The 12,457-nt window shown below is 28.6% G+C and overlaps 1 protein-coding gene across 1 annotated transcript in view; it reads right to left on the bottom strand.

The window, feature by feature from the left end:
* The window catches only part of LOC105364988 (uncharacterized), a 32,144-nt gene extending 22,310 nt beyond the window's left edge, over positions 1–9,834 (bottom strand). The window contains exons 1-4 of the mRNA XM_011503034.1: positions 9,737–9,834; positions 9,575–9,636; positions 8,053–8,258; positions 415–550 (exon numbers count right to left, since the gene is read on the bottom strand). Coding sequence (XP_011501336.1) covers positions 415–550; positions 8,053–8,258; positions 9,575–9,636; positions 9,737–9,834 — 502 coding nt within the window. The remainder of the gene's footprint in view (positions 1–414; positions 551–8,052; positions 8,259–9,574; positions 9,637–9,736) is intronic.
* Between the last annotated feature and the right edge of the window lie 2,623 nt (positions 9,835–12,457).

Genomic DNA, 12,457 nt, shown 5'->3' with positions numbered 1-12,457 from the left:
CTCTTTTAATGGCAGAAAATACTAGGAATTTCCTACGACCTTTATACTACTTTTTAAGATTATTTTCATAAAAATGCTTAGTGAAATAGGTTAATTTTATGGAAGAAACGATTAAATTAATTCAAGTTATATTTCAATCGGAATGAAAAAACATATTTTTTTTTAATAACAATAATTATTCAGTTATCGCAGTAAATTATATTTATTAATTCGAAAAGCCGCCTATATTATGAACGATATAATATTTTTATTAAAAATAAATCACAGCTGTATTTTCTCTTTGCACAAGTTACCTTATAAATAACAAGCCGTATAACGATAGTTTTTAAGTATTCTGTTAAAATTATATTGTCCACTAAATAATAATTATGTGGACCAAAATACTCTCTTAATCAGGAAAACATTACTACGCACCAACGACGAGCATATCCGAATGATCGGATACAGTTTGGAATGCTGGAGCTTCAGCCGAGACCTCACACCTGTATCGTCCGGAACTCATGAGGTTCACCGAATTCAGCACGACTGATCGTTCCGTTGAATTGTGAATCTGCGAACAAAAGAAACATTCCAATTAGTGAACATAGAGTCACGTGATACTTTCGCTTGGCTAGGCAAGTTTACACATTTTATTTCAGTTCTAGTCATATTTTCTTTTTATGTCATGAATTGCTTTGACTACTTTTATATTATATTTTTTAATCCGAGAGCTGATGAAGGCATTAGCTATTAATGAAAGATCAGATTTTATTTTTATATTCTATTTGAATAAAGTTTTTGTTCTTATAAAAATATTAATTATTTTTAAAATTATGACAACCTTTTTGATTCTACATATTTCTCTGATATAATTTTAATTTAACAAATCTACTTAATTCTAATATTTAATTCTACAATTCTACATAATGGTTATTAAATCTATTTCGTTGTTGTTTGTTCCGGATTAAGTACACAAATTATTAAAGAAGAATTTCATTAGAAATATTTAAAAGTTCATTGATTTATTTAAAATAAAATATACACTGCCTTCTATTAACTTAAATTTAAATTAACCATAAAGGACAAATATTAATTATTATACTTATTAAAAGCAGAAATTGCATAAGTTATTTGATAATAATTATATAAACTTAATATTTCACAAGTTGGATTTTTTGATTAGTTGGCGTACATGACAAAATATGTATGAAGTAGAGAACAACCTAAAGAGACGGAATTTTTAATATTTAAGAAAAAATTTTCATTTTATCTCTTTCTTTCTTCGTTGGACCATCGGTGAAGCATACTAGGTACAATTTTTTTGCAGATTATTTGATTATAAATACCACCTTATAGGTTTTTTCTATCCTATACACAATATTCTTAAAGTTGAAAATCATTGAGTCTTTTCAATATATCACTAAAACAAATTATCTTTTAACAAAATATATCGTTATTTATTGGATGATAAATCGACGAGATGATGTATATATATATATATATACCTTTTACTTTATGCTGTAAACTACCCGGCAATGTGTGGAAGTGAAGCGCATATTGAGCCGTAGGTTATAGCAATGTTAAATTTCTGCTACAAAATGTCAGAAATACACGTCTGAGGAGTGAAACGTAATAGTATTCTACTGACACTTGTGTGGCTGGGATTATATATGTATGCATTAGGTTCTTATTCATTGGAGCAAAAGGACCGGACACATAGGTGTTCCAATTCTGCCCATGCGAAACAAAAAAAAACAACAGATAGGAAGGGAGTTAGTTATGGATTTAGCGTGATATAACCACGGAATGCAACGAAACTCCATATAGTCCATGTCTAGTCGCTTAATGTTAATCCTGCCCATGCAAAGGCAGTATATTAATAATTAAAGCAGTAATATATAAAATCTGAATAGCATTTCAATAATATATTCAATAATATCAATTAAAATAAAAAATTATATATATATATATATATATATATATATATATATATATATACATATGTAAAAGTTGTGATCTGCGTAATGATATATATTCACTGTAGTAATATTATAATTTTACCTTCAGAATTCCATAAGCCTTGTTTGCATATTTTGACAACTGGCATTTTGATTAGTCTCTGAATCAATAATGCAAATATGAATTTCAGAATTAACTGAAAATATCATTTATATACGTTTCATCGTAAGCTTTTGAATGATTAATACTTCATTTATAAAGAACAAGAAAAGTTGAAAAAACTTAATTGTTTTTCATTTTTCTACAAGGAAATATATTTACTTTTTATCAGCTTTATAAAGTATTTATAAAGAGTTAAATCTGTATATTGCAATTTGTTTTTCTTCTACTACATTTATTTTACAATGTAGATAATTTATTTGGTATTTGCTAAAATTTATTATGCTTTAATCAATTTAAAATGTTTAAATTTATTTATAAAATCTGTTTTATATCGATCTCATTTTGTATACAAAAAAAAAATATCTTTATATAAATACATTTATTATTTATTTTTTTTTATGAATATTTTTTATACATAGAATATGTTTTTCTATTCATCTTTTTCAGTTTCTTTTTTTCAGTGTTATTTTTATTAACAATATTATTTTGAGTAATTATTTTTAAGAGCCCCAGAATAATATATGTTTACGTATCTAAACAATACGTTAATGTAAGCAAAACGATAATTCGTTTTAGTAATTAAATTTCACTCCAATTTCATGAAATGAAAATTAAGTTGGCATTTTAGAATAATTATATTAGTTCAGCGTTAAATGAATATATTCATTTCATTTATATCCAACTTTATGGGTTGCATAGACGGATTTGACGATTTGAAAAGTAATAATAATAGTTTCAAGTCAATTATAATTTATAAAAATATATTCAATAATTTTTTTAATACAATCTCATGTAAATTTATATCTCTTCGCGATTTGACCGCATATCCCTATTCTTTTCTCACATTAGAATATTAGAAACGAAAGTTTCTAATTGTATTAAAAGATTATTTGATAAAAAATACAAAGGTATATTTTATAATGTTTACCATATAAAATCTGTTAAAATATACAAATAAAATTTAAAGAAGGCAATCCTAGAAAATAAACTCGATATTTGTTTACGAAAAATATATTTAGTTTAATTCTGTTAAAAATCTGAATAATGAATTGTATTTTTTAATATATGAAGATATATATAATTTCATACAAATTTTTTCCAACATAATATTTACAATAATTATTGATAAATTTATTTTCAATTTTTACTGTTAGAATCAGTATATAGTCTTTAAAGATTTTTTGTAATATTTTATTATTTATTAGCTACACATATAGTTTAATTGACATATAGTTTATTTAATGCGACTGTAATACTGTCAAATCAATACAAAAATCTTCAAAATGTGTTATGCAAAAAGTTAAGTACAATTAAATTTTAATTAAAATTTAATAATTAAACAAATATGAATTATCTTCAGAATTTTTAAGCGAAACATCTAAAATATTACTTCGATACCTTCCATAATTTTAGTTATAAAATATCTAATAAAAATATATAAATTTATAATTAAATATATATTATCAAATACTTAATAAACTATTAAAAAAAAATCTGTAAAAAGTATTAAAAATCAGAAAATACATCTATATGATTAATAAATAATTGTAAGAATGCAACGATTTAACATATTGATGGATCGAAATAAGATAATTATAGTATTGAAATAATTTATTACAAACACTCAGAAAAAAAATAATTATTTTCATTCCATACATATAAATTTTCTCAAGTACGTAAAAATGAATGGCACATTTGCACAGAGAGAGAGAGAGAGAGAGAGAGAGAGAGAGAGAGAGAGAGTGAACAGTAATAATAAAATTATTAAATACATTATAGTTGAAAAAAAGTTCTATCTTCAAAATTTCATATGTCAATGCATTCTTTTAATATCTTGAGTGTAATTTAGTTAACACAAATAAATTCAATTTAATGAAATAAAAACTAAGTACGTCTACATTTAATAATATGCTTAAAAATATTATAATATTCCGTGGAGTTGGTTATTATTTAAAAAATCAAGTATTATTCTGTACTAAAGGAAATATAATAGTTATAATAATTAGAGTCATTATAATGGTGCAAAACGGAAAAATAACCACTACGATTTAGTCTGTCTACCGGTATTTTATTTCTTTCTACCTCCATATCCAACCCTTAAAATCCGAATTTGAACCTTGGGGCGTGTTAATCCCGGCAATGTAACGGCTAGCGAATGGTTCACAACTAGAGCCAAGTAGGGGAAGCGGAAAGTGTTTCTTGCGTGATATGACGTTCGTATGAGACAACCGGGGAGAGTTATTGTGAAAATCAAAACGAATGAGAAAAAGAGATAGAGAGAACTTAGGAATGACTTCCAGTGGGAACGGAGAGAAAGAGAGAGAGAGAGAGAGAGAGAGAGAGAGAGAGAGAGAGAGAGAGTGAGAGAATAAGAGAGGGAGAAGGAGACGGTGTAAGCGAGTAGCGAACGACAAGGGAAATAGTGGGAATAGTAAAAGCAAATTACCCTGAGAGTAAACGGTAAACGAAGGGTTCGCATCCAACTAATATACCACGGAAATTCATATTAATCACAATATATATCTATATATACATATTTTTAGATATATATTTCACCTATATTATATTTATAAAATATGTATAGTAAAAGATTGGGGGGGGGGACAGGTAGGTAGGTAGGTAGGTAGGAGGGGAGAATAAAGAGGAAGAGAGAAGACGATGAGGAGAAAGGTGAAATTGAGAACATTAGTTGGGCATCCTAACGGAGAATCTCAAGCAAACGCATTTGCACGGATTAACGAGACGACGATTCAATTTATATTGAATCACAATATAATTGATATAATCGTCATCTATGTTATGTATCTTTAAACGCCTTTATTTATAAATAATGAACATTGTTACTAACTCTCATATACGTATTAAGGCATTTCTCAATTTTTGAATGAAATAATTAAAATGTTAAAATTTTTAAATTAGCAATATACTCCATTACGATAGCATTGAAAATCCTTTGTATTACATTATGCAATTGTTTATAGTTATGAAGAAAAATAATAACAAATTAGTTTATTTTTAATTTCAATGTTTGCACATATGATTTTGTAAAAAGTTTCATCTTCTCTGTTTGCGTATATACTTTTCAAAAGCTGAGATATTACAGTCCAGAATTTCTTTTCACCGACATCTTTTTCAAACGAGAAAGTATGCATTCTGACTGAATCGTATATTTTATTATTGAAAAAATATTGCTGTTTGAATTGAATAATAAACTATTTACAAATAGAAACAATTCATAATGCACATTTATTTGAAATATACATTTATCGCATCTAATATTGAATTTATTATAAATTTGAAGAAATAAAAATTTGATAATTATATAATATTGAGTTTATTATATTAAGTTTTATAATAATAATTTATAATAATGAATATTTATAATAATGAATTTATTTTATGATGCTGACGGGCTGCTTTTTTAACTTGTGTTAATAATCGAGTTGAAAATATATTAAATGATAATATTGTCAGTTTAAAACTTGAAAGTAATAAGTTAATTTATAATTGCATATATTAATAATACAAAATTTTCTTTATTATTTATATATAAACGATAATAATCATTTGTTTTGAATAATAACAGAAATTATTAAGAAACTATCGTCAATTACATAAATTATCATATTTTGCGAAATGTATAATTATTATTTAGTATAAAAAAATTAGTAAATATTAAAAGTTTTGTTTAGATATATAATATACTAGATAATAGACTCCTGTGCTTTTATTTGAAAAATCTTACATTTTCTTTTATTTTTAATTTTATTTAATTGAGAAGTTCTATTAACGATTGGCGAAAACTATTCGGGCTTTGTAATTAAAATATCGCATTGTGAAGCGGTAAGAAATTTTTTCAATAATCTCATCGTAAACACGTATATGCAATTATTGTAAAAAATCAAGAGAAACTATTTGAAAAAAAAAATTGATAAATTTAAGTTTTCAATTAATATGATTATAGAGGAAAGAATAATAGTTGATGAACGTAATATAATAAACTTAAGCAAAAAATACTAAAATAATATTTCTCTTAATAAATGCACGTAATTATTATGCTAAGTAATAATTATTAAAAGGTCTCATTAATAACATCAAGAAAGTTCTAGAGAGAGAAGTTCTAGAGATTTAATTACCGTATGATGTTTAAGCCTTGTGCTCCATTACTTTTAATTAATAGCTTACATGCTCATTTTTTTTCTTTTTTTTTTTTTTCTTTTATAGAGAATTACGAAAACTATTCATAATCTACATAATTTTATATTAAAATTAATATGTCGGTTGAGTTTCTAAGCACATTTTATATTGAAAATTTTCATTTTATTTCATATATTTAAGGCTCAAATAATTGCCCCTTCATAGGTGATTCCCATTTAAAATTCCTAAAATATCATTGGTTCTTTCATTTCTATTTAAATAATTCATGAATGTTAATTATCAACATTTTCGTAAAATGAAGAAATAGGAAGATTATGTATCATAAATACCATGCGCGAGCAATATAAAATTAATACCCCATCGAGCATCATCGATTATTTGATTTCAAATAATTTCTCGGTCGATGGTCTTAAGTGATTACGCGCAAGTACAAGTTTATCAGCAGTTACAAAACCACAATAGAAAATACCGAACTGACCAAATGGACCGTGAGCCCTGATTAATATAACGGGATCCATAATCTCAGTAAAAAATAAACAAATTTTGCAATGTTAAATTATTTATCAAGCCCGCCCTAATTACATTTAACTAATACAATTACTAATTTCAGATCTAACGTCCCGTCCACAATTTATGAACACAGCCATGAATTTCGAGGACCTCTAGCGTGAACTATCATCCTGTTGACGGACGAAAGGTATACTCAATGGAAGGTGCCACGCGTGCAGAGATTCGCTCCACCTCCCCCTCCCGGCTCCGAACCCACCCCACCTAACTGCAGAATATAATAAGCGTAATATACGGCGGGTTCCATTGTCATCGTCACGCTTCGTTACAACAACCTCTGTATCTAAGCTCCGATGCTCGCGTCACCCATTCTCTTGAAATCGGAGCTCACTAGCCGCAGACTTTTATCAAGTCGCTGACGCCGCCGCCACCGCCACCGACGCTACTTTCCACGTCACGGCGAATCTAAACGTCGAGGGGTCTCGTTTTGCCCAACTACACACGCACGCGAACCTTCATTTCTCTCTTACTCGCTCGCTACTTCGCACTGGTATGCGTGTCTGCGTACGTGATTATCAGCCCATCGGCAGATGAAAGCCTTTGCCAATGTACAATGTATCTCTACGAGCGGACGAGTACATGTGTGTGTGTGTGTGTGTGTGTGTGTGTGTGTGTGTGTGTGTGTGTGTGTGTGCGCGCGCGTGTTTAAATCGACGCACGATCGTTTATACGATTATATGTCAATGTTACTCACGATATTGGCGAAACTCGTAGTATTATTATCGTGTGTATGAATCTTTATATAACTATGATTGATGTAAAAGGTAAAGTGATTCGTGCACGCTATGGACAAGCACGATAACGTATAATATAATAATCAATCCCGACTCTTTCGAATGTTGATACATTCCGATAGATCGTTAAAATTTTGAAAAATACATTTTCACGATTATTCATAGGCCGGATAAACAGGCGTTGGCTCTGTAATAAGCTTCTTCTTTCCGCTTTAGAATTATGAAATATTTTGCAATGAAATAAATGAGCGAGATAAATAAATAGGATTTAATCAATCACGAGGTTAATAATGCATAAATTTGCGAGTATCGTAGGGTAGCCGAGAGGTGCATAAAAATTATCGTCGACTGTAACGTCGAGCACTCGTCCACTCATAGTCATCATTATCATCATTATTATTATATCTTTAATATACGAACATCGGTATCTGCATTCGTAAAAGGAGCGTACCTGCGAGACAAATAACGAGGTTACTGGAGAAAATGAACTTACGTCGACGGTGACGCCGGGGAGTGTGAATACCAGTACCGGTGGCTTTTCCCGCGGTACATAGCGATAAAACTCGTTGCCATCCTTGTACCACTTGACCGAGTAGAGGATCACGTTGTCCAGATTGAAGTTGCACTCGAGTCGCACGTTCTGCCCGCGTATCACGTGCTGCGGAATCACGAGCTCCATCATTCTTAGTCCATCGATTTCTGAAAAATGAAAAAACGGTATACCTTGACTAATTTTATATATATACATCCTTCCATTTTTCTTTCCGCTCTATTATTTACGTCGCTCCTAACGCTTCTTATTCCACCCGTCTCGTCTCTCTCTCTCTCTCTCTCTCTCTCTCTCTCTCTCTCTCTCGTGTACTTTACACTCCACTCATATATATATATATATATATATATATTGCGTGTGTGCACTTTTTATCTATCTCATTTTCTTCGTCGTTCACTTGTGCTCTCTCACGTAATAGTGTGAGCTTCTTTTTAGATCACGTCAGCATAGTCTCGCGAATCTCTCACGCGACGCCTATTATACATGTGTGTGTGTGTGTGTGTGCGTGTGTGTGTGTGTGAGAGAGAGAGAGAGAGAGAGAGATGAAACGTGTAGGAGAAAAGCAAGCGAGATAAAACGATTTATTAAGGTTACGGACAGATAAGTCCTTATCTACTATTAGACTACGGTTACTAGCAAAAACAAAATTACATTAAACGTTATTCAAAGACTACTTATTGTTTGTTTTTGCTTTTGAACTACATTCAGTCCTAATATATTCTAAAATAAATGTAAAATTTCTATTTATCTTTTATTATTATTATTAAAGTGCTCGTGTAAACCATGTTTTTTTAATATTGTTTAAAAAATAAAGTTCTCAGACGAAGTATCATAATGTAAAATATGAAAAATATAAACAAAATTGTTGTGAATCGGTAACGCTCAGATCGTCCATACTTCTCAATATGATTCTTCGGACAAGTCTTACGGCTCATTTATTATCACATATTACGTACATTGATGCAAGTTTTTATGTAAAATGATTTATTTCAAGAGTAATTAATGCAAGTAATTGAGAAATAACGAATTGGATTTTTTCATCAAAGCGTATGAAATATTTGTTGTAACCAGTATTAGTAAATTTTCTATCTTTAATTTTGCTCTATAAACTAACTGAAATTTTGAAACAATTCCCTATCTCATGGATATAATTTATAAAATACATTAGCATGTAATGTACAAGGATTTATAAAATTATAGTTAATTTATTCGAGCGAAACCACACATCAGAAATAAATATAAATCCTATAAAAAGCAGAACTTAGGGCGTTTACCTCAATACTAATTACATTTGCTTTCTAATCGAAAGCTACTAATAGCGCTCAATCATCATCTTTAATCTATTCAGTTAATGCTTATTTCTAATTTATCAAGTTGCGAATAGTCGCAACTCTTTTATATCATTCCAACAGTATTATTGGTGATGAAGAAATATAATATGCTGACAAAATATACTGGGACTTACCAACATCATCATCATCATCATCATCATCGAGTCCTACTTGACGCTGTACTTTTTTACTTTCACTTTTTGGATTATATCGAGGGATTTATCAAGAGAAACGACTTTGGGGATGATTCACTCGTATATTTCCTAGTGATGATAGTAAGTACGGATTTCCCGTACAGTATCTCATCTTTCTTTTCCTTTGACAAAAGAGAGATTTTTATATTCTCTTTTTCTGCTATTCGTATCATTGGTGATAAACACTTTATGTCACTCATTATTGCATGTCTCGTCGACTATTTTCTCTATAATACTCAATTTTATCCATTCAATTCGATAATAAATTATACGCATCAGTATGAACGAATAAAACGTCAATAAATATTATAAAATGTTATAGGTTATTATTATGCTAATGAATTAAAATGAATTAAAATGAATTAAAACATTGGCAAAGCACATGACTTCGCGCAACAACAAATTTATATAATTCACATCACAACGATAAACAATTTTTTCTTACTTTTCACAAAAAATCCTGTGGCAACTCTATTTCTAATTAATTATTTTAGGATACATTATTTGTTATTTATAATCACAATATACGTAATCTCATATATAAATGTTAATGATAAATCAATAATATTTAGCAGGTACGAACATTTAGATTACCAATTTATTTATCCTTACACTTTTTTTTTCCATTTTCTTGTTTATTAATGCATAAATAATATTTATAATTATAATAATCTTATGGTATAATTTTTTATAGATGCGTTTTAATAAAGAATTTTCAGTTTAACTTTAACTCATCAATTATTGTTTCTTAGTCAATTTTACAAAAAATCCAATGAAAAATTGTAGATTTATCCATTATGGTAAAATCTATTTTTCTTTTACTGTATCAAAGCAATGCAAACGTGGACGAATAAGTTTTAATCTTTAAAACAGCTAATGAGAATGATATTATATATCATGATAAGGGTTGAATAATATTCGGAGAGATAAATTTACCTGACCTCGGTACGTCAATCTCTTCATGTGGTTCGCTACCGGCCACATACCCCAATGGAATATATATAACCTTCTATGCTTGAGCACCGCTGTCCAATTAACCGTACAAGTACAAGTGTCAATTAGAAGGGCATCACAAAGTAGAAAGTACCTTGCTAGATAAATTGTTGAATTCCAATTGACTGTGATCGCACTCTGCCACTGCCTCGCATGTCCACAATAAGATAAGATAAGATAAGAACATTTGCTTTATAGGCCTATTTATTTTTGAAATTTGTACTTTAAATTTCCTCGAGGGTGCTTGTCTATCGAAAACGGTGCGGTTTTTATTCAGATGGATTATTATTCAGGTGGATTTGAGATGAAAATGCGAGAAAATTGAATGTTAATTATTTTGATCGTCATTCTATTCGTATTCCATTCATTTATCGCGAATAAATAATATTTATATTTCGATAGTTCAACGATATATCGAATTTTATTATTCAATTTTAATTATAATTGATAGATAAATAGATTTTTATTTTGCCATTGAAGCATTGCACGTACAATGAATAATCAGTTTAATCATATATTCCATATCACTAAAGATATCATATGCACATTTACAATGGCAGTTTAGAGAATAAAATATCACCTATTTAATAAGAATTAATTTACTTTTAATTAATCAGACATTTCACTTTTAAAAGGCCTAATAGCTGTTATTTAAAATCAAATTTTTAATTAAGTATACATAATTAATAAAGATGTCGTTGATCATCATAAAACAATTTGCGGAATTTCCATTTAATAATTTGGAACATTTGATTTAAAATTTATTTGAATAACAAATATTTCATTAATTGTACTTATGGAACATATTGCATAAGTAAAATTTTGCTGAGAATTCAATAAGTAACAATCTATTGAGAATGGGCTATTTACATGTCATAAACTTTAATTAAATTAATGAAATTTTTGTATTATTAATCTTATTCATACACAGTATTTATTTTTTATGAAAAAATCATCTTTCAAAAATAATTAAAGTTGCTTTCAAATAAATATAATATCAAATATAATATTTATATTTAATTAAAGTATTTTTTAGAAAATTTAGTTGGCAATGACATGCTTATGATGCTGCTGTCACTCAATATTGAAAAACTATGGTTATATGTAGTTGAAAAAAATTTTAATTATAAACAATACCTGGTTTTATGACCAATCAGAGATGAAAAATTCTAATGTTCAAGGCATATCTATGATGTATCATTGAATATCAATTTCATTGACGAAAAGTTGATTGAAGCAACTACTTTTAATAAAAAGCAGTAATTTACTGATTAAGACAAAATATATGTTGAAAAAAATCCGAATATAATTAATTCCTAAACTGTGGTATTTTTAACTTGTATGCATTTTCCTTAGCTAATATATTCTATTTTAAATCTTAATTCGCAGTTCAATGAATTTGATGCTCAATTATAAATGCGATTAAACAATAAATAAATCATGGCAATGACAAATAGAATTTTTTTATGCATAATTTTGCTTAATTTTGAGTACTTTACAATGAGCCAACATTCCATTATAATTATTTTAATGGCTTATAAATGAAATGAGATGCAGTAATTCAAAAATGACTGAATCCATTGCAAACTTCATAACTTCAATAATTTTCGCTCGATTCTGCCCAAAAGAGGGTTTGCATCACAAACAAACTTTAATCTAACCCATAAATTATAATAATTCAATTAGAAAGGAAAATTCCTTGCGAATTCCAAAAAGCCACGCAGTTGAGATAGTATATTCCTTCTTACCAACTCACTCGCTCTTTTCCTGCAGTTTCTTCCCCAATCCATCTCACTTCGATCGTCTTCCTCTCACTCCCAAGCGCACGCG

This window comes from Ceratosolen solmsi, unplaced genomic scaffold (genome assembly GCF_000503995.2).
Source record: "Ceratosolen solmsi marchali unplaced genomic scaffold, CerSol_1.0 scaffold61, whole genome shotgun sequence".
Taxonomy (NCBI): Eukaryota; Metazoa; Arthropoda; class Insecta; order Hymenoptera; family Agaonidae; genus Ceratosolen; species Ceratosolen solmsi.
Note: the sequence above shows the minus strand (reverse complement) of the source record. Positions and strands in the feature narration are given on the sequence as shown.